Raw genomic sequence first — 27,863 nt, 5'->3', positions numbered from 1 at the left:
TATTTGTGTTTCTTCTGCTCTCTTTTCTTTCAGTGATGCTAGTCAGTGAAAATAGTCGGGTTTAATTCTTTCAGTGATTCTAGTCAGTGCAACTAGTCAGTCGATACCGACTAAGAAAGGTTAGTCGGGAGAGGCACCATCCTGACTAATGTAAAACCTGCTATAAACTAGTCGGTGGCTCATATAAATTAGTCGGTAAAGACCGACTAATGTCACCAACTAATGTAACTGACTAATATACATTTACCGACTAAGAAATTTTTGATCGACTAAGCTGACGGACTAAGATGACCGACTAAGAAATCCAACTGACTAAGGAATAAATTAGTCGGTATAGCAACTGACTACGGCTATGTTAGTCGGGAGAGGCACCAGATGGACTAACGTTATGTTAGTCGGTGAACCAATTTAAGTTTTCAGTGTACGCCTTTGACCACCTAACCAATGGGTAATATAAACTCTAAGGACAATGAAGAAGAGTACGGGTGCCATAATGCGTCTTGCCCGGTCCGAAGAGTGACTGACCAATTCAAATGACCGCTACACCCTGACTTCTTGTATTACTATGTCCTAAGTGCGGCTTCGGGTACGATAGATCATATAGCATACTTTATAGACACGTTTCAATTTTTGTTATGGTTTTTCTATAATACGGGCCTTAGATTTAAAGGCAATTTAGAGTTCACATTCAATCCCATCAATCTTCTGATCATCTACTTAATTTTGGTGTGCATCAGGGAAGCGTCAATTAGGCTTAGGCTCATTATTATTCACTCTTTATACTTAGCCACTGAGTAATATTCTACTTACTAAATCAAATCTTTCTTTCCGTATGTATGCAGATGATACGCAAATTTGGACTGAGGTTAATTTAGATGAACCTGCAACTGACATCCAAACTAAGAATGACTGAATTCAAGACACATTTATTGAAATTCAGAATTGGATGGTACTAAACCAACTCAAACTTAACGCTGACAAAACTGAATTCTTGTTGTTATTATCAAAATCACGACAGAACAGGTACCAACATAACATTAAACCTTTGCGGGGCGATTGTTAATCCATGCAATCATGCACGACATTTGGGCATCACCCTTGATACAAATTTAACCCTTAAGAAACATATCTCAAATAGTGTTCAATCTTGTTGTGTACACCTCAGATATATAAGATATATACGGCAATATCTGTCTCGTGAACTAAGTGAACGTTTAATTCCTGCTTCATGACATCTGGTCCCGACTTCTGTAACGCCATTTTAATTGGTCTTCAAAAACCTATACAAATTGTCTGCAAAAGTTCAAAATTGGGCTGCTAAACTGCTGTTTGAGCAATCAAAATGCGCACACGTTACCCACCATTGTTAGATCGTTGCACTGGCTACCAGAATACAGTTCAAAATTATTACTTTAGTACATGGCTGCATGTACGGTTTCTCACCTAAAATACATATGTATTGATCGCCCACCAGTACGGTACCTAAATTATATCGCCCCTTATAGTATACACTGGGCATGCCTTTTGATATATGAGATCGCCCATTCTAATGAGTAAGAAAGGATCGTGTATCATATTGTGGGATATATTTTAGATGCATTGCTTGGACGTGCGGTATAAATTCTCACCCGGGCAATCCCACTTTGTAACGTACCCGCATATTCCCTATAACTTAGATGTAGCTACCAAAGATCTCACCCGTGCAAACGGTCAACGCATGCAAGTTTATTATCTCTCTCCTAAATATATGAGCTTACTTACCGTGAAAAAAAAACAGACCGTCAAAGTGGAGACAGATAGTCTATCATCCTCAGTGAATATGCACGTTACGAAAACGGGTACAAAAAAATCAATACAAAATGACACAGATTGCATGTTTAACGGAGAAAAGCTTGCTCTTTCTGGAATACTTTGATGGCCATAAAAAGAGCCGTTGAATTCGATCGATCTCTTTCATCTTGTATGACCTTGGTTCCAATGTGTGGTATTTTCTGGATACATCTATAGCATAATTCCCTTCTGCAGTTTTTGTAGGCCTATTGCTTGTTATTGACAAATAAACAATATTTGTGGGCGAAAATGTACAGATAACTGTGTTTGACAATGTCTTTTAGCCTATTTTGATTCATTTCAATAGTTTTCTCAAGTCATTGTGATCAAAAGTTGAGATTAGGCTACTTATGTTACGGCGCCAGGATTTAGTACATTTTATATATTCATCAATTTCTTGTATAAGAAGAATGTTTAACAGTTTTACGTACGGTATGAGATTAAATGTCGAACTTTGAGACCAAATACGAAAGTTTCGAGTTTTACCCCTTCATATCACGGCCGTAAACCCCATGCCGTATGGAAAGCCGTTTGAGCATTTAAACCGAAATATAAAACATCTGAAACTGTGATTAATTTCAGATATCTTGAGTGCTAATACAAATATCTGAAACTGAATTCGACATATCTGATATGGAATAAATGGTAGGCTATCTTAAATAAAATTAAAGATATGTGAAATTCCGTGTTAGTTTAAGAATTTCTGAAATTGATTTAAAATTTATGCGACTCGTAGATATCTTTAATAAAACTGAAGTATCAGAAATTAATTTGAGATATCTAAAACGCCTGGAGGCTCAGCCCCCCCCCATGAAAAAGTTGAGGGGGCAAATGCATGATAAGCCCCCCAATATTTACCAAGGCTCCGAAACGTGCATCTGCCCATTTTTCAATGCATACTTGTCGATCTGTCCGATGCACACGTATACTATATATATAGGTGTAATAATTTTAGTAATTGCTGGGGGACCCTCGGCCCGTCCCCTGGCTATAGACTACATTGTCACCCCAACCGCGTCTTCACGCCCCGTGAAAAGTGGAAGCAGTGAGTGTGAGTACCGGTAAGCGTAACACAACTTCGTCTTAGGCCAATGACTTGCCTCATTTCAGCCAGTTCTCCAACATCCCCTTACTTAGTGGCGGAGCGTCCATATATACAGTCAGGGGCGGATGCCCCCCCCCCCCCTGACGGACTCAAATGGACTGCTGGCGCCCTTTTCAGCTTTTCACTACTTTTTACTTATTCGCGATTATTGACTATTTTATTGCGCTCTCATATACCTATTGACATTTGTCATATTCTGTTGGTGTAATTTTTCGACAAAATGGCGACGACACCTTTTTATTCTCCGTTAATCTGCAAATTAGCAAGGCCCGGAAAGGGTCATTTCCTGCAATCTAGGGAGTATCTTTTCTCAAAAATTTTCTGTACGCTCCGCGCCAACTTGTGGTGGCGCTCCGCTTAGATAGTGTCGAAAGCGCCCCTACAGACCATTCTTGCCCCCCCCCTGACCAATACCCCTAGCTCCGCCACTGCCCTTACTACACTCAAAAACGTCTTTGCGAGTACACTACGAGGAATAGCTACTCTCTTAAAACACCATCGAACATACAAGTTACAATGTTTTTACAGACTTTTAGGTGCAATCTGAGAAATTGCAGGCTTGAGACCCATATTTTAGGGCTAGGTATTCGCAGCATTAAACACTCGGGAAGTGCCGTTTCCGGCCATCTGGGGGTTTGTAAAAACCTAAAATTTTCTTGTACGCTCCGCGCCAACCGATGGTGGCGCTCCGCTTAGATAGTCTCCACACATTAGCCCCCCCCCCCAATAATTTTTCCGTTCCGCCGCGCCTGCCATCTCCAGCGATCTGGCAGGTATTCAAATCTGAAATTTTCTTGGTACGCTGTGCGCCAACCGATGGTGGCGCTTCGCTTAGATAGTACTTACGGCCGGAATACTCGAATCGATTATGTCCCCCCCAGGCGCGGATCCAGGGGGGTCCAGGGGGTCCGGACCCCCCTGCTCTTGGCCAATAAAAAAAAAGGAAAAAAAAAGAGAGAGAAAAAATAATTAAATTAGCCAATTTTAAACATGTAGGACGTCAGAAGGGCGGTTATCCTTACAAGTCAGCCAGGTGTGTCTTTTCCGTCAAATGAACTATAGTGTGCATGCACGCGTGCTACACGTGCATAAAATGTCTAAAAATCTCATTTTTCAGACCGAAAAGTTTCAAAATTGAGGTGGTGTTCGAATTGTTTTGGGCGGTAAGGTGGCAGAGCGGTAGGCTGCATAGGATGCGCCGACGAATTCTTCATGAGAGATCGTTTTCTGCGGTGAGAAGGCATAAAACTGTTCTCCGATCAACAATGGGTAAGGAACGTCTCACAGCTCTTGTTCTCATGAACACGTATTATAACACTCATATCGACACTGACGAAGTGGTCCGAAAGTTCATTGAGAAACATCCACGGCGTTTGTTCTCTCCAATCTACCATGAATAGATCATCAATAAAACTAGATAACTCGTACTGATGCAGATACATTTCGAGTGAGTTTTTGTATGCTTTGAATGGCTAAATTGAAGGGGGTTCCCTGTTGTACTTAAATATCCAAGAATTTCACAATGGATAGAGGGAAACCCACTCCCCTTAGACCCTAGGATCACTGGAGGCCAAACCCCTCACCCTTCCAGAATCCTGGATCCGGCCCTGCATCAAACAGTGGTGACGGAACGGGAGGGGGATTGGTGGCTAAAGGCATTATGATTTTTGTATCATCTCAACTCATCTGATATGTATTACCATATTTCATAGATTGTTTTTTTCTCATCAATTGAGAAATTGCAGACATGAGATCCGTATTTTCAGGCTAGGTACATGCAGCTTAGAATACTGGGGAAGTGCCGTTTCCGGCCATCTGGGGGGGTTTGTAATGCCAAAAATTTTCTGGTACGCTCCGCGCCAACCGACGGTGGCGCTCCGCTTAGATAGTCTTTCGATCAGGCGCGGCTGGACCAGTCAGACCCCCCTGTCAAAAATCCTGCATCCGCCCCTGCCCCCCCACGTTTCAAATCGGATTGACGCCCCTGCCCGCCCCCCAGGCGCGTAGCCAGGAATTTGCCCCCTTGACTACGCGCCTGCCCCCCACCCCATCCCCACCAATATCTTCCACATTGAAACATTTCCCGCCTATGTACTGTCTCCAATATATTACAGCGAGTACTATAGGCAAATATATCTTGCCCGTGTTGGAGAAACAACCTTGGCGTTCCATAGGTACGTTGGCGCGAACCGCATGAATCAACAACACTGTCGTTTCATCGAAGTCAGTGTGTGCCATGTGCTCACGTTTTGTGGTGCGCAGTTATATTGATAATAACAAAACATATACACATTGTAAATTCTACAAAGAAACCGTTGCAAGCCGAGGCGTAGTGCGAATACAAAGTTTTCCGTGGTGTCATTTTTCGATTTCGATTTACTGGATACAAGCAGAGAACACTTCCAAACAAGGAAAGGTACTACTACATGCCATTTGAACACTATAGCCTCAGAGTCAGAGGATTCACGATAAGGTTGATTTTGTACGTACATATATACAGTAGGCCACCACTGGCACTAGGCCTAGTACTACTGTTGTAGTTCTAGCCTATAGCCCTATGTGAGGCCTAGCATGCTTTGGTTGAGTCTACTCTAACATGACAATAATGTCATTAGGGCCATTCTCGGTCACGTGTGTGACGGAAAAAAGGGGAGATTTGCACTTTACCCCTAAATAACTACTTTTAGGTAAAGAAAGTTGGGTTGATTGAAGTATGCACTAGGGGACTCTTTTACAAAACCATATAGCTTAGCCAAAATCAGAACATTCATTTGCTGGCAGAGGTTATATAAAGGTCGGTCACGTGTGTGACGTGAAATGAAAAGGCACAGGAAAACATTGGCAAATTCCTAAGTTTCTAACAGGGCTGGATAACCCTAATTTCTCATGTTTCTACCTTATGTGTTTGCATTCTAACAAGACATCACACCTCAATATTTCACTTCTTAAAATTTGCATAATACAATGGACACTTCGAAGTTCGGACACCTAAGCCTTAAAACACCCCCAAACTAAATCTTCTGGTATAAATCACCGGAAAATATACTTCATATGGTGGGAGAATTGTGTTATAGTACGATACACGGCCAAACTTTCTTTCCTGCAAACTGTTTTTACGTTGTTTTCCAAGAAGATTCTTCGTGATTGTGGAACTGGTATTTCTTTGCTAGAGTATTGCTAAGTTCGGACACGCAACCCACAGTGTGGCGCTGGTGATAAAATTGGTGGCGCAGTTGCTCTTTCAGTAATTATAACAGCCTTCATAGATCTTCGTCATTTTATTGACAAATATGTAAGTAATTTCTTGCACACGGGTCATTTTGGAGAGAAAATAACTGTAGCTTCGTACTTTTTGGTGAAATTTGGCTCTTCCTGTAGGTTTTCATGGTGAAATCGTGTATCGCAGTATGCCGAACTTCGCAATACTGACTATACTACATAAGCTAAAAAAATCCTGTCATGTGTGTGACATTCTTGGGTCACGTGTATGACATACTGAATTTTCAGTCCATAGTATGCAATTTTTGCAGTGCAAATGTGACTCTAGTAATGACCAAAGAACAGCACTGTTGTTGATATTCCATAGGAATTACTTTAAAACGGTTGCATATTAAATGTGGACATCATAAGGCACATCAGTTGCTTTTTACGAAAACTTTTGCGTTATTTTGGTCACGTGTGTGATATCAAAATTATGCTAATTAGCACCCATTATTAACAGAGAATTGAAGATCAGGAACCTCTGCTTTAGAAATGAAATAAATGAACCCATGTATAACTGCCTCCATGTGATAGTTGATAACTGAAATATTATTCTAGATACTCATGTAGAAAAAACAAATTATATACAGTTAAAAACTACAAATTTTGGCTAAAACTTACAATACTGCAAATTTATGCAAATTAGTATGTTATGGCAAGTAATTTTAATGAAAAAAATATGAAACAGAAAACTTGAGGAATCCCTCTAAAACAAAAAGTATAGCATTTGGTCCTGATGAACACTTAAGTTTTTTCATGCCAGTTTCATTTTCCAGAGAATGGCCCATTAATGACCCACCAATATTAAACATATGTTACTTGTCTTGAGTTGTCTTGTTTCTTTCATTGTAGGTTTGAATTGTGGATAGAACATGGAGGCCACCCTCATATTGGAAGATGGAACAACCTTTTCTGGCAATCATTTTGGAGCAGAACAGAATGCTTCTGGTGAAATAGGTGAGGCTGCATAGGCTAGTATAAAAGTAGTGACATTATTTATTACTTCCATTCAGCACTCTTTTGCTGCAATGGAACGAATCTGTTTTAACTTGGTGGAAAGTGTTATCCACGGGCAAAGGATCTAACAGTAACAGGCACAACAAGGGAACTAAATTATAACATGAAAACTAAAGACCATTGTGAAATGCAAGCCAAACCACACAAATGTGAGATACCAATCATTCAAAAACTTTTCAGAAGTAGTCTAGCATGGTAACATGATGGTGCGCGTCTATATAAGTCAACACAGATACTGGTATACCTGCTGACAAATATTTATTACTGGTATTACCGAGTATACTGGAAATTTTCTCAGAACCGCTACTTCCAGCGTTAACTGTACTAATACTATCGAACACTAACATTAACCTATGGACACTAGCCTAGCCTACAAATGTGATCTGCAATTGTATTACGACTTTCCCATTCTCTGTTTTTTTCTTATTTCTCATATTTAAAGATTTGATTTAAAAGAAATAAAGTATGAAAAATAAGTGTTGTTCATGTGTCTTTCATTTCAACGCGAAAGTACAGTTCAAGTACACTAGTTACACTACAGCCTACAGGGCCAGTCCAACAACAAACAGTACACTTAGCATATATTTGGTATGGGAATTACCAGGTAATTGAGTATTTGGATAGTAATATGCATAGAATCGGTATCAGAACAGGTATGGCGTATTGCGCCAAATCGGTTAGTCAAGAAAATATAAATCGGTTGTGTGGGGCACCACTTTTCGCAAGCCTGTGAATCTGTAACCTTTTTTCATCCAGCTACACTATACCTACCTGTGTCTGGAATAATAACAATTGGCTTAATAGCATGGATTGGGGTTAGAGCAATTGATCATATTTTGATCATATTTTAACAGGGGGCATTACAATAACAACTTCGTTGCAGGAAGATTCTCCATCTGGCAAATTTTTTTTGTGTGTTAACAAACGAATGCTATGCTGGGGTATACAATGTATTATGTTGGAAAGTAGATAGCTTAAAGTGCGGGGAAAATTACCACATGATATGATAACCTTGAAAATACTTTTTTTGTGTGCATTTTCTACTTCAATCAGGGTAAAACTTGATTGTTGACCCTGTATATTGTGTAGCTCGATTTTTAAGAAGGTCAAAGCCAAAATGGCACATTTAAAAGAACGAAAATCCGGCCGTTCGAACGTTTAGATCATTCAATGTAAAAGAAACTCCCCTAGCACACATGTCATCCAATCCTTTTTTCCTCGAGGCCAAGTTTCAAGCAAAATCTCCAACAGGTGCTGTGCTGTATTCTGTACCTCCCCCAAGTTGCCCCAACCCCTCCCCCATCCGTACATAGACTGTTCCAAGTTATCGTGTGTAAATGTACCCCTTGAACTGTGCTCGTGATTGGCTGATAAGGCTTAAACCATTTTTCAAGACCTGTGAAAATGCAAGAAACATATATGTGTCTCTTTGTTGACCTTTTGCTCGGTACTGTACAAGCAACAGATGCAAGTGCTAAGATTGTGCAGCAATAATGTTTACAGTTACGGTCTCAAGGAGTTATACAGTAGCAGCGGTAATATAGCTATACTTGAGTTTGCGTGTACTGTGAAGGTTGGTATTTGAATAAGGTATTATATTTACTGGGTATTCAAGGTTGTTTCGGACATACCTGGTATTTTTGGTATATATTTGTTGATGACAGATTTCAATACCGTCGGTATGGGTGTCAATGAAGTTACCACTATACTGGTATTATTGGTAAACCGACGCAACCTAGGTAACAGTTTGCTGATTTGTACTTACATAAAGTGAGCATATGGTGTTTACTTATTAAAAATTTCCTGCATTTCCAATGATCCTGTTCAGATTGTAATCAAGGTTTTCCTTCCCTGGTCAAGCTAATCACCAACCAGAGTACATGTATTACACCGGATAATGCTGGTGAAATTGTGATGACTGATGAGATAGAATACTGGCTTAAATACTTCTTGGTCTGTAGTTCTACATGCAGGAAAGAAAGACCTTTTTTTCCACCTAGCTCAGTTGGAACTGTGCAAGGGTTTTGTTGCTGTACGTGTACTGTACAGTAGGCCGTACTGAATGTTGAAAGTTCTGTATTAAACCAGATTCTGGATATTACAGTATACTCATTTTGTGAAGGATTGTCAGAGATGTGGAACTACAGACAGTACTAAATTCATGTACATGGTTTCACTTGTAGTGTTCCAGACTGGGATGGTAGGCTATCCAGAATCTCTGACTGACCCCAGCTACAACCGGCAGCTGCTCGTCCTGACTTACCCTCTCATCGGTAACTACGGTGTCCCAGGCGATGACTATGACCAGTTTGGGATCCACAAGTGGTTTGAGTCAGAGAAGATCCATGTTGCTGCCCTCATCGTTGGCGAGGTGTCGTCAGAACACAGCCATTGGGCAGCAGTCAAGACTCTCTCTGATTGGCTGAAAGAGAACAACATTCCTGCCATTCATGGTAAATAATAAATTAATGAATGTTAGAAAACTGATTGTGAGGGGAGGGGGAAGGGGAGCAGGGCAGTTGAGGGGAGTGGGAAGTGTTAACAAATTTGTAATAAAGCAGAGAAATATTTGCAAGTTTTTTCCCAGATTTGTTTATATATTCTCAGTCACTTAAATTCCATTGTTTACTATGATGTAATGTTCATAAAAAGCTGAATTTTGTTTGAAATACTGTACCTTCCATGCTGCTTTGTGCTTTGCATCCCACGAAAATGGGCACCTGGGATCCCTTGTTGCACAGCATGGTAGGTACTGTGACTTTTGACTATGTAAATATTGTCCACTAGCAAATTGAAAGCTGTTTAAAAAGCATTTTTAGTCGGGAATCAAGAATTGAAACATGGAGCGCTCAAATTTCAACTGTTGAGTGGAGCTGAACTAGTTACTCCTTGCAGTTTCCACTAAATGAAGTTGTTGTTAATTTAGGTATAGAGAGAGGGGAGGGGGGGGGAATGGGGGTTAATCAATGGTTGATATGTTTTGTGAGTGATCTGTAATAAATTTTCTGCGATTCCATTCTAGGTGTGGATACAAGAGCTCTTACTAAACAGATCAGAGAGAGGGGTACAATGATGGCCAAGGTATGTTCAGTTTGGACCCTCAAAAGTAACTGTAGGAATCCGTTGAGTGCATAATATGCAGGTTGAATAGTTGATATGGATCATTCCATAAATGGTTGGGTCATATTTAAATTGTCCTTGTTGACATATACCTTGTGTACTAAGACATGTCTTGCATAATTATGACTGGTAGATTACTAACCGGTAATCGGTAATAACCGATTATCATATAATCGGTCGAACACTATTGTGCAGTACTTATAGCCAGTAAGCCGGTTAAGACTTTGGTGTTGATTTTTTGAAGTACAGAGGCCAAGGGGAGTTGTTTCTGTGCGTGTAACAGACACATTAAGAATGTCGACACAATTGAAAAACTGACATGTATGATTTATTTATGATTCACTGATTGCATCACACGTACACACCGTACACTAGGTGATAAGGACATAGTATATAACAACATTCTCATAGACTTGTTCTTCAAATGACTGTAGGCTGTTTCCACATTATCGACTGGTACATCTGTTGCTGATGAGAAAAGATTTGTCTTAAAGAGTCCAATTTTGAGATTTTGTGAATTAATCGGAATAAATTGTGAATTAATCGGTCAACCTCAAGTTATTGACCATGTATTGTATGATATCAGAGTAGTAGTACTGTAGATGCCAACAACTTGGAATATATTTGTGTGGTTAAGTCTTTGCTTGGAGAGTGAATGTTACATTCCAGATGGAGCACACTTGGAAGTTTTACAGCAGCCCAATCTGTGAGACTGAGATGTTTATTTCTTAGGTATGACGGTAGTAGAAGAGAGTTAAAACACAGTGTGGATATGATTTCTCCTGATTTCAGATCGTCTTTCAAGGGACCAAACCTGAGGAAGTGGAATTCTTAGACATCGATAAGATCAATCTGGTCGCAGAGGTATCTGTCAAGGTAAGGTCATGTCTTTGAATATGAAATAATTATAGCACTGGCAATGGTTGTGAGCTGAAACATACATGGTCCACTGGACAAAGTTACAGGTTGTCATGGTAACGTTCTCCGGCCGGTACGTTCGACGTCCAGATTGATGAAGCTAGGTGCTCTAGTTGATGAATTGGGGTGGGTGCTCATGTCTATGAATTATGGTGTCATGGTTGGATATGAGCAGCACCATTGAATTTCAGATGCAAATTGACTAACGACGGTTTGCCCTATTGACAGAGCAATGTGCTCAGGTTGACGAATCAGATTGTGCAGATATATAAAGAACACAAGTCAGGGAGGGTCCTCAGGTTAATGAAGAAAGGTGCATTGGTTGGCTGCAAGCAGCACAATTGATTTTCAGATGCAAGTTTTATTAAAGTGTTGATCCAAAATACTTTGTAATTATGTTTCATAAACACTGGTTGACTTGGCAGTGCCATGTGACATATCTTGCCAGTAATCTTTTACAAACCTTGATAAACATTTCATGGCATTTTCAATTTCTTTATTTAACTTGATAGAAACCAAAAACCTTCAACAAGGGTGGTGCTTTCAAAATAATGACTGTAGACTGTGGGTTCAAGAATAACCAGATTCGGATGCTAGCTGAGCTGGGAGCAGAAGTCACGGTGGTACCGTGGGACTATCCCTTTAAAAGTTCAGGTTAGTATTTTCTGATGAGTTTGTCAGTGTTTTTGACTGATCACAACCCGGGCAGCTGTGTAAGCATTGAAGGTACTGTAACAGAGACTTAAAGTAGGTTTATTTCCGTTCAATATTGTATACCATAAATATGAACTGTGCCTTGTTCTGTCCTTCCTCCAACTCTGCCTCCACCTCTCTGTCAGTCCAATGTGCCTGTCTCCAATCCCTCCTGCAACCCATCACCCCCTCCCTCCTCCTTCATGCCTCCTCCTTATTCCTCACACCCGTCCTGCTTCTCATCCCTCTTGCCTTCCCTCCTTCACTCTTTCCCATCTGTCCTGCATACCATCCCTCCTTCCTCTGATCCCTTCCGTCTCCCCTCCTTCCTGCCTCTCATCCCTCCTGCCTTTCATCCCTTCCACAAACCATCCCTCTTGCCCCCCTCCTTCCCACCTGACTTTTCATCTTTCATAATGAAATCCTAAGTAAATATTTCTGATTGCGTCTGTTTTTGTCTAGAATATGATGGATTATTCATTAGCAACGGACCTGGCGATCCCGAAATGGCAGAGAAACCCATAAGTCACATAAGGAAGGTCATCAAGGAATCAAACCCGAAACCAGTCTTTGGAATCTGCTTCGGTCATCAGTTGCTGTCTCATGCTGCTGGGTTGAAAACATTCAAAATGAAGTAAGCAGAAACTGTCCACATTTAACCAACTTCCATCCTAGAATGGTTTTAACTGTTTTGTGCTTTCTGTCAAGGAGGTGTTTTTTTTTGTTGGTGGTTTCAATTTAGTAAATTATCATTGGTGGTTTCAATTTGCTTCAGATTATTTAGTCTCTAGTTGATTTTAGTAGGATTATTTTGTAATTAGTACTCTGGCCACAGACAGTGTGACATGTTAGGTAATAAAGAGAATATTGTACCTACAGACTTAAGATACTCCATGTAAAGTATCTTGTTCCGAACTCCTGGTGGTTTGAAAGTAATTTATAAATATCAGATAAAGTCTTTGTTACTACAGGAAATGGATCACAGCGACTGATCAATATTTTGCCAGTTGGAAGTCGCAGTGGCTTCAGTTTGAGAAGTTTAAAATGTAGAGATTTCTGGACTGGCAGTCAATAGTCGGAGACAGTTCAAATACTAGAACTTTTCAGTTTAAACAAAATGTAACCAATCACGGGGGAAATAATGTGACTTAATTAATTAGCGCAAAAACGTATAAAACAACTTATTAACATTTCTCTAATTAATGGTAATATTTTCTCTGAATGTTACACAGCTGTGGCTGGTGGAATAGATTCTCTCCAAGGAGTGCAAGACACTTTTGGTCTTCTCCTTTAAGAGGTTAAAGACGAGAGTAAATGAGTAGACCATCAGCTATTGTTACGTTCATATGTTGATAGGTTGATTCTTTGATACCTTGATACGTTGATATGTCTGACATGTTCCACCTTAATTTTCAGGTATGGCAACCGCGGTCACAACCAACCGTGCATTCACGAAGGAACAGGGAGATGTTACATCACCACGCAGAACCACGGCTTTGCTGTCAACGTGGACAACATGCCCGCCGATTGGTCGGTGCTCTTTACCAATGCAAACGACCGGACCAACGAGGGCATCATACACAATAATAAACCTTTCTTCAGCGTCCAGTTCCACCCGGAGCACATGGGTGGTCCCAGGGACCTAGAATTTCTCTTTGAAATCTTCATGGATGCTGTGAAGGAAAGGAAAGTAGGACAACTTAGGTAAGATTTTCACCGGAGTGCTCTTAATCGAGTTAGAAGTGGTTTTATGTTTTTACTTCTCTATTATGAGTACGTATATACTTCATGCTGTGAACCAATAATGCTGGCAAGATGTGAAGCTTTCATCATAGTGTCTATGATCCTGTTAGTTGTTATCACACTGGTTTCATCCTAATGTGTCATAAAACTTTTAGTCACTGTTTAAATGTTACTTTTATATATTGTTTTTGGTCACTCCAGTTTTATCTGTTAAGCATTTTTATTGCTTGTTGTTATAGTTGATGTTTTTGTCTGTTTTCTGTCCTTTTACACCTATCATCTTTAAATGTTTTCATCTTGGTAGATTTTTATTCCCCAGGCCTCAGGGAATTAACTAATTGGCTAGCCCTGTTTACAAATTTTGTCTTCTACGTATATACCCGTACAAGAATCAGAGATCTGCACTTTATTGATAAGAAAGTTCTCCAAAAGAGTTCTAGTAAGACCCTTGCACTTTTTGATCACAACATCTATACTCCAATATATTAAAACTTGACTCGGCATTTATTGTCTTCATTAAAATTCTTCATCTCGTAGCAAAAGCATCAGTGAGAGGATAAACACCAGACTGGCGTACAGCCCCACCCTCTACACCCCTACTGCTGAGGATCAACCCAAGAAAGTCTTGATTCTCGGCTCTGGGGGACTCTCCATAGGACAAGCCGGCGAATTTGATTATTCCGGCTCACAGGTAAATATGTTACCATGGCAACCACACATGACGGACTGTTTTATGATAGCCTAGAACGGTTGAATGTCTCAAAGAGATAAAAGTTTCACTTCCCGTTTTGTAGACAAATGACTTACGTTGGCTTACATAGTTGATAATATTGTTATGCAGGTGGTTTGCTATATCATGTACAGGGATGTGCCCACGCTGGGTGGCACTGGGCGGCCCCGCCCAGCACTTAATATTACCGCCCTGCATTGTCTTAAAAATCGTGAATCCCGCCCAGCACTATTTTCATCTAAAATCCCCCCCCCCCCCAAAAAATTAAAAAAATGTAAATTGTTAGCAAAACTAGGACTTGTGTATGTCCTTAAAAAGCTACACAAGTGCCAGCATTTGGCATCTGAGCACCTTTAAAAATCAATTTCTCAAAGGGGAGGGGGACACCCCTCCCCCTTAAACCCCTCCCCCAGGACGGCGATCAGTGTACCCGGCACTCAGGAAATCCTGGGCACATCCCTGCATGTAAGTAATAATAAGTAGAACTAAAGAAATACAGCTGGGACGGATAACAATCAGGGAATAACTTATCCGGTACCGCATCGCATATTGCTATGTAAAATGGTCAAACTGCTATGTAAAATGGTCAAACTGCTATGTAAAATGGTCAAACTGCTATGTAAAATGGTCAAACTGCTTTGTAAAATGGTCAAACTGCTTTGTAAAATGGTCAAACTGCCGTGTAAAATGGTCAAACTGCCGTGTAAAATGGTCAAACTGCCGTGTAAAATGGTCAAACTGCCGTGTAAAATGGTCAAACTGCTATGCAAGTCGAAGAAATATGTGTAGCTTCTTTGTACACAGAAGGCAAAGTACTTTGGAAGAGACAAAGTGTAGATTCTTTAGAAACATATACACACGATGAGAGCAATCAATTACTCCCCTGACAATGGTTTCTAGCCATTGACACTTGATCTAAGTTAAATTTTGTTCCCTAAATTCATCCATTAATGACAATAACCTTTACTTGCTGTGTACACATGAGTCATCATATACATGTGCACACTAGGCGGCTAGGTTAGCTGCGTCGGCCATGAAATTTGCTATCGCCGTTTTCTTGAGGAATTGAAACGGCTCGGACTTCAATATTTATACAACGATATTTAGTATTTGGAGGTGATAAGTGGTATCAAGTTCAAAATTCCTGAAGTTATCCGACAATTTGAGAGTGGTCTTTATTGCTCTAAAAGTCCCTAAAATTGTGGAATTCTTAATGCTTCTATATAGTTGCATATTTAATGCATCAATCAAGTGGTTACAAATTAGTCTATTACCTAGGTTTTGCTGTGAATAATGTTTGTGTTTGTGGTTAAGAAAAAATTGGTGTTTAATAGATTGTACATATGCTAACATTTTGGGTCTTTGTAACACCTTTTGATGTATTGGAGTGGTTGAGGGGGAGGGGGGGCAGGGTAGCTGATAACCATCATTGGATTAACATTGTTTCTTTTCCGTTTGTAATCATAACAGGCAATCAAAGCATTGAAGGAGGAGAGCATTCAAACAATTCTAATCAACCCAAACATAGCAACCGTGCAGACATCTAAGGGAATGGCCGATCGGGTCTACTTCCTGCCAATCACCCCGAAATATGTCAGTCAGGTAGGTCATGAAAGCCATTGATAGGGTTTAAATATATCATGTAATGGGGAGACAGACAGGATCAGAGAAGAGAGTTCATGAGCATTTCATTTGGTCTTGTGAACCACTGTGAAAGGGCTATGAAGCTTAGAAGTCATACTATTTCATACATATATTTCTTTGTGGTTGGAAGCATCTCACTTTGTCCTGATTAGTTATCTTAACATATTAAAAAATGTGTAAAGCCTGATGTCCGAGAAATGACACAAGGACAAGTTGCAATATTTCCATAACTTATAATTTAGTCTTCCAATGGAAGATTAGACGGTGTTTAAGGCTGAATGTCACTAAAAATGCAACCTTAGAAACGGAGAGCTCGATTAGCGACCACAAGAGTGTGATTCTCTTGGTACGAAACGAAATTATGATTGAAGGAATGTGAGAGAAACAAACAGATATTAGTATGAATTTTTTTTTTTTTTATATTCAGAGACTAAAATGGACTGGTACAAGAAACGCAATACATAGTATACAGATATTCTGCAATCACATCATCATATTTATGTTTGGGAAAAATGAGTCAGGAATCAGGTTGACGTTAGAATTAAATCACTCTTCAAAACTCAAAATGCAGTACATTCCATGGTTGTTATTTTTCTCTTCTTTCTTTGACAGGTCTTGGAATGCGAGAGACCAGATGGCATCCTTCTGACATTTGGAGGACAGACCGGTCTCAACTGTGGCGTTCAACTGAAACAGTCCGGGATCCTGGAGAAGTACAAGGTCAAAGTACTGGGCACTCCGGTCAAATCCATCGAAGACACGGAAGACAGGAAGATATTTGCAGACAGGATGCACGAAATCGGAGAGCAGGTAGCTCCAAGCCAAGCAGCGTACTCGGTGGAAGAGGTATATTGTCAGATGAGGGATTTGTATGTATTTAAGATTGCAATAGAGATGAGTTGGTAAATAGGAGGTGGTCAGTGAAGGTGATGAGGGCTCCAGAAGGAGAGAATTGAACAAAAAATTGTCTCAAAAAAAATAGGTAGTTATTTGCTTTTTCGCCATCAGTGTCTTGTTGTGGTAACTGATGTAGCCTACTATATCACCCGTATAGCAGGAAAATGGTGCCTAAGCTTAACAAACTAGATAGTTTTTTCCAAGATGTCGTCTTTGCACTTTGGTGTTGCTATAGATAAGTAGAGAATAAAACAGGCATGTTCTTCCCTGACTACTTACTAAACTGTAGTTTTTCCTACCAGAAACTATTGACATAAACCACCTGATACGGACGCTGCAACACACCATACGAATGTTCATATATTTTCTTTTTTCTTTTTCGTATTCAAAAAGGATTGGCTCTCGAAATTTTTTTGACTTAAATATATTTCGGGATAAAAGATGAGGTTTGTCGAGAGATTTTGAAGCAATGAATGTCAATGCCCAGTAGCTATTTTTTCGTCAAAGTTAATTCCACCTATTTATTAGTCAATTATTACTTAATTATGATTACTTAATTATTTATTAGTTTATTCTACTTATTTATCAATGAAGAGTATTTAATTGATCAGGTACTGTTAAAAAAGAGAGAAAAACAACAAACAAGGGAATAAGAAACCCCCCAAACCCCCCCCCCCCAAAAAAAAAAAAACCCAAAGAGACTTGAGGGAATAGATTCCTCTGGAATAATGTTTGCTTTTGACAACATATTTCCATCACATTGACTATTCTTAAAACATTTCTGCTATTTGTAGGCTCTTACGGCTGCCGATACCATCGGCTACCCTGTCATGGTAAGAGCCGCTTACGCTCTCGGTGGCCTGGGGTCCGGCTTTGCGAACAACAGATCAGAACTGACCAAACTGGCATCGGCAGCGTTTGCTCTCACGAGTCAGATCCTGGTGGATAAATCGATGAAAGGCTGGAAGGAAGTTGAGTACGAGGTCGTGAGGGATGCCTACGATAACTGCGTTACGGTAAGAATAGTGTACACGATATGTGTACAATGTGGGACAGCATGTCACCAACGAATGTTAAGAAATAAAAAGAGTTTCACAAGTTTTAAGATATATATATTTTAAGATGAAAGGGGATTAGTAGACAAGGGATGGAGAGAAGAAAGGAAGAAACCAACAGGGGGAAGAGGAGAGGTAGGAGATAAGCTGTAAAGGGTCAAAGTAGGATGAAGGGAAGAGGGTAGCTGGGAATAAACTGCAGAAGGACACAGACAGGAATTGTGGAGAAATGAGGTGGAAGAGAGCTAGGAGAAAGCCCCTGGCCTTTTCTTACATTTCTTTGTTAACGCCAATCAATTAATGTCTTCTTACCCACCAGGTGTGTAACATGGAGAATGTTGACCCTCTGGGCATCCACACTGGTGAGTCCATCGTAGTGGCACCCAGCCAGACCCTGACCAACATCGAATACAACATGCTGCGTAGCACAGCCATCAAAGTCATCAGACATCTGGGTGTGGTTGGGGAATGCAATATTCAGTATGCACTGAACCCAGAGTCACAGGAGGTAAGGAAAACCCTCGAAGGGCATTCAGAAAGAAACCCCAGTCAGTAATAGGGTAGTTACATTGATTCTTTTCATTAAATAAATATGTTAGTTTGAATGATGGGTTACTTCAAATGGTAGGTAACTAAAAGCCTACATTGGGGAATGAATTTGAATGAATTTTTTTTATCTTTAGCATAAACCATATGTAAGTGTGAACTAAGGATTACCTTAGAAAAGTAGTTTATTAATATCCGGTGCATGGTAATTAATCTGAAACTGAGTAATTTAATATGTGTTTTTAACTGTTTTATTTTGTTTTTTATTTTGTTACTTTTTATAAAGCCATGGTAGGGAAATGTCTCTGAAACCTTTTCCAATAATAAGAGCAGTGGAATTGATCTTTTTCAGGAATAGCAGTATTTCAGTTTCAACTATATGTTGCCTTAAAAAAGAAGGAAGTGGGAGACGACGAAAGAATACTTAAAAATGATTCATAATATCAAAGAAAAAGGAGGGCGAGGAGGGGGAGTAGAAGGAGGGTGGGGAGGGGAAAAAAGGAGGGCAGGGAGGGGGTAGCAAAAGGAGGGTTAAGCAGTGATGGAGGGGAACCAAATTTCCTCTTGTATTCTTTTTGAATTTATGCCTTTAGCATTCATTGGTTCGTGTAGTTCGCCATTTCTTCAGGTCGACGTAAGCGAAATAGAAAAACATGTGACATATATTTCTTTCCCTCGTGTCCCAGTACTTCATCATCGAGGTGAACGCTCGGCTCTCCCGCAGTTCCGCCTTGGCGAGCAAGGCCACGGGGTACCCTCTGGCCTATGTGGCAGCCAAATTAGCCCTGGGTATACCCTTACCCCAGCTCAAGAACTCGGTAACCAGCTCAACCACGGCCTGCTTTGAGCCCAGTCTGGACTACTGCGTGGTCAAGATGCCCCGTTGGGACCTGAAGAAGTTTACAAAAGTCAGTAATAAGGTGAGTGTCCAGTAGATGTCGCCGAACGACGGGCAACATGGATTACACCAGACGTCTTGTCATGTGACTGCCCTACCTCATTAATACCGTCAGGAACCAAACCAAATTAGGCGTTGTTTCCTCTCATCAACAAGAATGTCAGTTTACTTGCAAGTCTATTCTAATGTTTTCTCAAAGTTGCGGTTGTGCACCAAAGTTGTACCCTTAAGTCCTTGTGAACATAACTCATTTATCATTTTACTTTAGAATATATTTAATCCCCCCCCCCCCTATTTGCAGCTAATTTCTTAACATTAAATAGTATGACGGTACACTGATATTTCGGGTTTTATCATAATCCTCTGCTCATTCCTCTGTTTGATCAATACAGGCATTCTTTATCTTGTTGATTTATATTAAATGCGACATGATTTTTTCAATATATTTTTCGTTGTCGGTTTCCCTTCCTCAGATTGGCAGTTGTATGAAGAGTGTCGGAGAAGTTATGGCCGTCGGGAGGAAATTTGAAGAGGCGTTCCAGAAAGCCCTTCGGATGGTGAACGAGAATGTAAACGGTTTCGAAGCACATGTCCTCCCGTATAACGAAGGGGTAAGCTCATGGTTTAAATGATCGTGTTGCCTCAAAATTTGACAAACAGTCCTGCCTGTTTTATTTGTCTTTTTCTTTTTAGTGAGAGCGTGGTGGCCAATTGGCTAAGGCGTCGGACTTGTGATCCAAGGATTGCTGGTTCGATTCCTGCCTAGTTCATCACGTTGTGTCCTTAGGCAAGATGCTTTGTCTCACTTGCCTCTCTCCACCCAGGGGTTAAATGTGTACCTGTGAGGTAACTTGTCATTGGGCGCAGTATGTAACTGCTGCCGACTGGAGGGATTGTCTCTGGGACAGGTTATCATTGACCAGGGGTAATATAACGTCTGTAAAGCGCTTTCAGACCTATCGCTGGTATAAAGCGCTATATAAAAAAAGCAAATATATATTAACAAAGTTAGCATTGTTTACTTGCTATAGTAAATCCTTTGAACTTATCACGACCACCAGGTACTTAAAATGCCCACCGACGAACGAATATTTGTAGTGGCTACTGCTTTGAAGGCAGGCCATACCGTCGACCAACTCTACCAGCTGACCAAGATTGACCGCTGGTTTCTGCACAAATTCCAAAACATTGTCCGTTGTGAAGGCAAGCTGGAAGAGTTCAAGGTGAAGACCGTGGAACCGGAGTTACTCCGTCAGGCTAAGCAGCTTGGATTCTCGGACAAACAGATCGCCAAGTGTATCGAGAGGTAGGAAGCTAGTTCCACTGTTATTACTTTGGGATCATATGATTTACTAGTGACTGAGACATTGCAGACGACACACTCTGATGGGCCTATATGGACCAACATATATACTAGTGTTTGTACGGGGTATCTGCCAGACGCCCGTTATACGCCCGGGATACTACCCGGTTCCTAATTTATTATCCGAATCCTACGCAAAGTGTTTTTTTTTGTTTTTGACTTGGTTAGGCAAATTTTTCCCATTGACTTAGTGTGGTGTTAGGCTACTATTGTGGTCGAAGATAACAGCACTAACGAAAATATGCCATGGATATCTTATAACTGCGTCACAATTTCAGCTAATAAACAGATGGTTAGGTAGATTAACCCATTGACTTAGTATGGTGTTAGGTGTAGTTTCTTGAAAATCGCGATACACGAGGGTAAACTATTTTTTTTCAGGTACCCGGATACCCGACGGGTAACCAGTCTCGGGAACCCGGTTCCCGATTTTTGGACCCGTGTAAACACTAATATATACAGAATTGGAGGCTCTTGGTACATTTCTGTTAGTCTGGTACTTACAACAAGCTTTATAAAGACAAGGCTGTTATGTTACTTTAAGTGTACTCTTGAAATATAGGTTTACCTGTGGAGTGCTTTTATGTCCCTTTAACTGTACTATGAAATACAGGTGTTTTATAGTTGTGTTCAACAGCACTGTTTATAACTGTTCTCATACACAATGTCTTCACACACTCAGCACCGAGCTAGCCGTCCGCCATATGAGGCAGGGTTTCGGGATTCGTCCGATGGTGAAACAGATTGATACCGTGGCCGCAGAGTGGCCGGCCAGTACGAATTACCTCTACCTGACCTATAATGGTACCACCAATGACCTGGACTTTCCAGGTGGTTACACCATGGTGATCGGTTCCGGGGTCTACCGCATCGGAAGTAGCGTGGAGTTTGATTGGTGCGCTGTCGGCTGCATCAAGGAGCTCCGAAAGGTGAGGCGACTGCTATCCTTAGCTGTGTTGTAGCAAGACAGTTCTGTGAATATGAAATGTGAATGCATCAGTTGAGGCAACTGCTATCCTTAGCTGTGTTGTTGTAGCAAGACAGTTCTGTGAATATGAAATGTGAATGCATCAGTTGAGGAGACTGCTATCCTTAGCTGTGTTGTTGTAGCAAGACGGTTCTGGGAATATGAAATGTGAATGCATCAGTTGAGGCGACTGCTATCCTTAGCTGTGTTGTTGTAGCAAGACGGTTCTGGGAATATGAAATGTGAATGCATCAGTTGAGGCGACTGCTATCCTTAGCTGTCTTGTTGTAGCAAGACAGTTCTGTGAATATGAAATGTGAATGCATCAGTTGAGGCGACTGCTATCCTTAGCTGTGTTGTTGTAGCAAGACGGTTCTGTGAATATGAAATGTGAATGCATCAGTTGAGGCGACTGCTATCCTTACCTGTGTTGTAGCAAGACAGTTCTGTGAATATGAAATGTGAATGCATCAGTTGAGGCGACTGCTATCCTTAGCTGTGTTGTTGTAGCAAGACAGTTCTGTGAATATGAAATGTGAATGCATCAGTTGAGGTGACTGCTATCCTTAGCTGTGTTGTTATAGCAAGACGGTTCTGTGAATATGAAATGTGAATGCATCAGTTGAGGTGACTGCTATCCTTAGCTGTGTTGTTATAGCAAGACGGTTCTGTGAATATGAAATGTGAATACATCAGTTGAGGTGACTGCTATCCTTAGGTGTGTTGTTGTAGCAAGACGGTTCTGTGAATATGAAATGTGAATGCATCAGTTTGTCACATAGTGTTTAAGTGTAACACAGATTTTACAGGGTCTCTGAAAAGTAGCATCCTGAAAACAAAGTTAAACATGATATTATAATTAATATTTTAAAAACAAATTGGTTCAAAGTTAAACATGATATTATATTTAATATTTTAAATATAAATTGGTTCAAAGCTAAAACTAAAACAAGGCCCTTCTTTCTCAATTCAAGTGTTACAGTATGGTTAAGGGTGTTCATGCGTCTTGTGTCCTTCCCCCCAAAAATAAGATTTTTCTTCCTTCTCTATTTCGACCGATATGTTTCTGCAAGTGAATAGAACTGGTTATTTTTCTACTTCATCATCCTTTCCAGATGAGACGTAAAACCATCATGATCAACTATAACCCTGAGACTGTCAGCACAGACTACGATATGTGCGACAGGCTGTACTTTGACGAGATCTCCTTCGAAACCGTGATGGACATCTATGAGATTGAACAACCCGAGGGAGTCATCCTCTCCATGGGAGGCCAACTGCCTAATAACATTGCCATGGCACTCCATCGCAAGAGGGTATGTATCCATGTCTCAGTGTTATTGTACAATGACAACAGCTGGTCCGGGTGTTAAAACTAAAATGGTTTTTAGCCTATTGCATTTCCCCCAGGTTATCATAGATGAATATAATCCCGGTGATGATATTGGCTTGAGATGGAAATTATGGTAACATCCCTTCCCCTGCCCCATCACCTCCCCCTTCATCCTCCTCCTATCTCCCCCTCCCCAGAGCAATCTTGTGAACAGAAGACAAACTGATCCAATAACATTGTGACAAACTTTGAGTCTAGTTAATGCAATAGTAATTTAAAATTTTTTTTTTTTTTTTCGGTTGCATCTCTGCTTAGCTTTTTAATACCCTTTTCATAAATAATTTCTAATAAAGATAATGAATTGGTTGTTAAAAATAAACTGTTTTTCCACCGAAACCCATCTTAAATGAATAAATAAAGAACGATCAAAAGTCATGTGTCTATCATCTTCTCCTCCTCAGTGTCGCATCCTGGGTACGTCACCCGAATCGATCGACAACGCAGAGAACAGATTCAAGTTCTCTCGTATGTTGGATTCCATCGGTGTCCTACAGCCCCAGTGGAAGGAACTGACTGAACTGGAGGTAAGAAAAGAGTTACCCCCTCCCCCCCTCCCGCATCACTTCATGTACCAAACAAAACCATGTTCTTGTATCCTCTTTCCCCATCTCCCTTCTTTGAAATACACCGGTCACTGATTCCAATCCCATTCTAGCCTTATACTGCTTTTCACTTTTCCATCGTCTTTTTGGTTTTACAGTGACAACAATGCAGATTCATTTTTTTCATAGTCTAAAATTATCCATAGTCAAAACTATGGATAGATATTCTGGTGTTCCTTTAAACTGCTTTTTCTTTGCTGGTCACATTAGGAGTGAAGTCGCCATTCATCGCTAGTATACCAATTCTTTGAGATGACTCGTTGCAATCTTTTGTACATTTGATATATTTGTGACTTTTCTGTTTTCAGGGCGCAAAGGAGTTCTGTGCTCGTGTTGGGTTTCCATGTTTGGTTCGTCCATCCTATGTCTTAAGTGGGGCAGCTATGAACGTCGCACACACAGACCACGACCTGGAGACCTTCTTGACCTCAGCTGCGGCCGTCAGCAAGGAACACCCAGTGGTCATCTCAAAGTTCATCTTAGAGGCTAAGGTGAGTGCCTGTGAAGTGCTAAGTGGAGAGATCATTTTATAGTTTGGTTTACATTGGATTTGATTGGTTTGGTGTTGATTGGATTGGTTTGGATTGGATTGGTTTGGATTGGATTGGATTGGATTGGATTGGTTTGGTTTGGTTTGGTGTGGATTGGTTTGGTTTGGTTTGGTTTGGTTAGGATTGGATTGGATTGGATTGGATTGGATTGGATTGGTTGGTTTGGATTGGATTGGTGTGGATTGGATTGGCTTGCTTAGGATTGGATAGGTTTGGTTTGAATTGGATTGGATTGTATTGCATTGGATTGGTTTTGTTTGGACTGGATTGGTTTAGTGCCAAAAATTGATCAGGAGGGACGTGAAGTTCCAGTCCATGTCCCTATCTAAACAGAAAATCTGAACATAGAAACCCCACATCCTATTGCAATTCTTAAATAACTGTCTAACACAATCTTATAACATCATTCACTTTGGAATGGACAACTGACTTTCACAAGTCTTTCCATTTCTCCACAACCAACTCATTGGAAAAGCTGAAAGTTAAAGTCTTGGACAATCTTGTAAAACTAACTAATTTTTTAACATAATGTTTTTGATCTGATTGTTGTTTTGTTCTTTTTAAACCTTGCATTTGCTGCTTTTTACTGGTAATTGCCTTATACTTTCCATTGCATGTCACCTTTTTGTCACCCCCTCCCCCCCAAACCACTTCTTCACCTCCCTCCTCACACAATGGAAATTCACAATTCAGTGAAGAAGTCTAATGAACACGTTCCTCTTGTCGCTTACAGGAAATTGACGTTGATGCTGTTGCTAAGGATGGAGAGCTGATTGTCGTGGCAATCTCTGAACACGTGGAGAACGCTGGAGTACATTCTGGTGATGCGACCTTGGTGACTCCTCCCCAGGATCTCAATCAGGAGACCATAGACAAGATCCTACAAATCACCCAAGCTATCGGACATTCTCTTCATGTCAATGGACCTTTCAACATGCAACTTATCGCTAAGGTAAGATACAACAGATCCGAATGTATAAGAGGTAAAAAAGATGGTGATGGGGGAAGGGAGGGGAGGGGAGGGAGAAGAGAGGTGAGGGGAGTGAAGGGAAGTGAAGGGGAAGGGAACTCAGCAGACAACATTCTAATAAGGGCTGAATCCAAAATGGTATCAGAAGAATTAAGGCAGTGAATCGTTCAGTAAATTTCTTGAGTTTAAGTAGCGTCTTCTGACTTTAACCATAAGTTTATGTTGTAGTAGTTTTGTCAGTATTCATTTATGGATCATAAAGAGAAGTTGAGAAAGAGAAAATCTGATTTTTATTGATTTTCAGTTGTTTCATGAGTCTTATATAGACAGATAAATATATGGTGAAACTCTTCAGTTCTCTTCAAAACTTGCAGGAGCTTTGTGAAGATTGCATGTGTATCGTTGGCTGTTACTTTGATAGGAATTTAAGCTTTTATTTGTATCTGAGACAATGTGTACATTTTCTGTAACCAGGACAACCAACTGAAAGTCATCGAATGCAATCTGAGGGTATCCCGGTCGTTTCCGTTCGTGTCAAAGACACTGGGACATGACTTTGTTGCTATAGCAACCCACATCATTCTAGGGGAAGACGTTGAAACCATCGGGCCATTGACGGAAAACAGCAAAGTCGGTGTAAAGGTAAGAGTGGTATTGCATGAGGGGTGTCAGGTGATCCGTAGAATTGTTTTCTGTTTTCTTTACTTAAATGTGAAATCATTTTGAAAGTTGGAAGATTATGTTAGATATAACAGGCTAATTGTAAGGAAAGTAGTTAATTTGCTTACCAATAATGGTGCGTCATTTCTATGATGTGGTTTGAAATATTAGCTTTACAGGACTCAAAATAAACATAATAAATGTAAACCAAGATGTTAACCTGTGAGAGGAATTAATTTGTTGTCAGGGTGGGTACTCCAATTTCTATGACTCGATAACTTACCATTGTCAAAGTTAAAAGATTATTATTTCTTAGTATAAAGTATATATGTGAAAAAGTAAAATTGAAAACCAAGCTGTGAATGTGATATATGAAGGTGCTTGATTACATATTTTTTCGTCCTATCAAAATGCATTTGTGGCTGTTTATCGGTTGTTGATAAGTTCTGTAATTCCTATGAAGTGATGTCATCAGATATGGTGAGCTTTGAACAACATGCTTCGCCGTGCCTGCTGAAGTAGTGTGTATTTACTAAGGTTCGGTAAACCATTTTGAAAACAGGTTAACAAAATTCCTGTTATAGACCGTCAAAGAATCAAACCGATCAGAATTGGACAACTATTTTATAACATTATTTCCTGTAGTAACTTTGTCTTTAAATATCTATTTTCAATCACCTTTAATGGATATCCCAAACAAGTGTACACTGAGATCACTTCACATGGGAGTTTTTAGGTTTCTAAACTAGAGTAAATCTTGCAGATTTTTGCACCAAAGATCTTCATTTCAAAGCCCTTTCACCCTTGATAAGTGTTCAATCAAGTTTATCTCTGTTTCGTGGACCAGGTCCCCCAGTTTTCATTCTCCCGTCTGGCTGGGGCGGATATGTTACTGGGCGTAGAGATGGCCAGCACTGGAGAGGTGGCCTGCTTTGGTGAGGACAGATACGAGGCCTACTTAAAGGCAATGATCAGCACTGGGATCAAAATACCAAACAAGAATATCTTCCTGTCGATAGGAAGCTACAAGGTAAATAGTGACTGCCGTTGGAATATAATTAGTTAAGCTATTGATTAATACTGATTGCCATATATATTGATTGATCGGTCGTTTGACTAATCTTGATTGATTATTGATTATTAATCGGAATGAGACAAAATGTGCGGAGGTATTAGGAAACATCAGGACTATAACAGAGGAACCTAAGTATATGATTGACTGATTGATTGTTGATTACTTTTGATTGATTATTGATTAATATCGGAACGAGTCGGAATGTGCGGAGGTATTAAATAACATCCAGGACTCTGGTAGAGGAACCTAAGTATGTGATTGACTGATTAATTGTTGATTACGTTTGATTGATTATTATACAAATAATGAATGGTTATGAGTGCAATAGTGCAAATATTTCATGAGTTGAAAGATGGAATGTTCCATTCAACGAGGCGCAGCCGAGTTGAATGGAACAAATTACATCTTTCAACGAATGAAATATTTGCACTATTGCACGAATGGAAACCATTATTTGTTTTATACAACACCTTCAAATTTGGATATAATTGGATGTAAAATGCACTCATGCAACAGATTGTTTTGAACAGACAGGTTTCTCTGCTCTCTTACCATTGAAAAAAAGTGCTATCAAAAAAGTATAACGCATGGTTCTATTTCATAGAGTGCAATAGAGCGTATTTTGCATGCAATCGACGAGCAATTGACCAATCAAATGGCCGGAATATAATTAGGTGTTGTATACTGATTGATATTGGAATAAGACGAAATATTGGCGGTATTAGATAACATCCAGGACTATGGTAGAGGAACCTAAGTATGTGATTGATTGTTGATTACTTTTGATTGATTATTGATTAATATCGTAATGAGATGAAATATTGG

General features: G+C 40.1%; 1 protein-coding gene across 3 annotated transcripts in view; it reads left to right on the top strand.

Moving 5' to 3' along the window:
- Positions 1 to 5,165: 5,165 nt before the first annotated feature.
- LOC139973207 (multifunctional protein CAD-like) overlaps positions 5,166 to 27,863 on the top strand; it is a 54,118-nt gene continuing 31,420 nt past the window's right edge. For 2 of the 3 annotated variants that reach the window (XM_071979725.1, XM_071979723.1), the window contains exons 1-23: positions 5,166 to 5,351; positions 7,049 to 7,153; positions 9,397 to 9,666; positions 10,236 to 10,294; positions 11,126 to 11,209; positions 11,764 to 11,905; positions 12,407 to 12,578; positions 13,361 to 13,648; positions 14,225 to 14,378; positions 15,888 to 16,019; positions 16,674 to 16,907; positions 17,753 to 17,974; positions 18,333 to 18,521; positions 19,246 to 19,479; positions 19,931 to 20,068; positions 20,519 to 20,763; positions 21,503 to 21,749; positions 22,903 to 23,103; positions 23,582 to 23,704; positions 24,091 to 24,273; positions 25,067 to 25,285; positions 25,778 to 25,945; positions 26,811 to 26,993. In XM_071979725.1, coding sequence (XP_071835826.1) covers positions 7,069 to 7,153; positions 9,397 to 9,666; positions 10,236 to 10,294; positions 11,126 to 11,209; positions 11,764 to 11,905; positions 12,407 to 12,578; positions 13,361 to 13,648; positions 14,225 to 14,378; positions 15,888 to 16,019; positions 16,674 to 16,907; positions 17,753 to 17,974; positions 18,333 to 18,521; positions 19,246 to 19,479; positions 19,931 to 20,068; positions 20,519 to 20,763; positions 21,503 to 21,749; positions 22,903 to 23,103; positions 23,582 to 23,704; positions 24,091 to 24,273; positions 25,067 to 25,285; positions 25,778 to 25,945; positions 26,811 to 26,993 — 3,972 coding nt within the window. In that variant the 5' untranslated portion in view covers positions 5,166 to 5,351; positions 7,049 to 7,068. Of the gene's footprint in view, positions 5,418 to 7,048; positions 7,154 to 9,396; positions 9,667 to 10,235; positions 10,295 to 11,125; positions 11,210 to 11,763; positions 11,906 to 12,406; positions 12,579 to 13,360; positions 13,649 to 14,224; positions 14,379 to 15,887; positions 16,020 to 16,673; positions 16,908 to 17,752; positions 17,975 to 18,332; positions 18,522 to 19,245; positions 19,480 to 19,930; positions 20,069 to 20,518; positions 20,764 to 21,502; positions 21,750 to 22,902; positions 23,104 to 23,581; positions 23,705 to 24,090; positions 24,274 to 25,066; positions 25,286 to 25,777; positions 25,946 to 26,810; positions 26,994 to 27,863 lie in introns of all 3 variants that reach the window. The other variant, XM_071979724.1, reaches the window with a different exon arrangement.

The sequence above is a fragment of the Apostichopus japonicus genome, chromosome 9, assembly GCF_037975245.1.
Source record: "Apostichopus japonicus isolate 1M-3 chromosome 9, ASM3797524v1, whole genome shotgun sequence".
Taxonomy (NCBI): domain Eukaryota; kingdom Metazoa; phylum Echinodermata; class Holothuroidea; order Aspidochirotida; family Stichopodidae; genus Apostichopus; species Apostichopus japonicus.
Note: the sequence above shows the minus strand (reverse complement) of the source record. Positions and strands in the feature narration are given on the sequence as shown.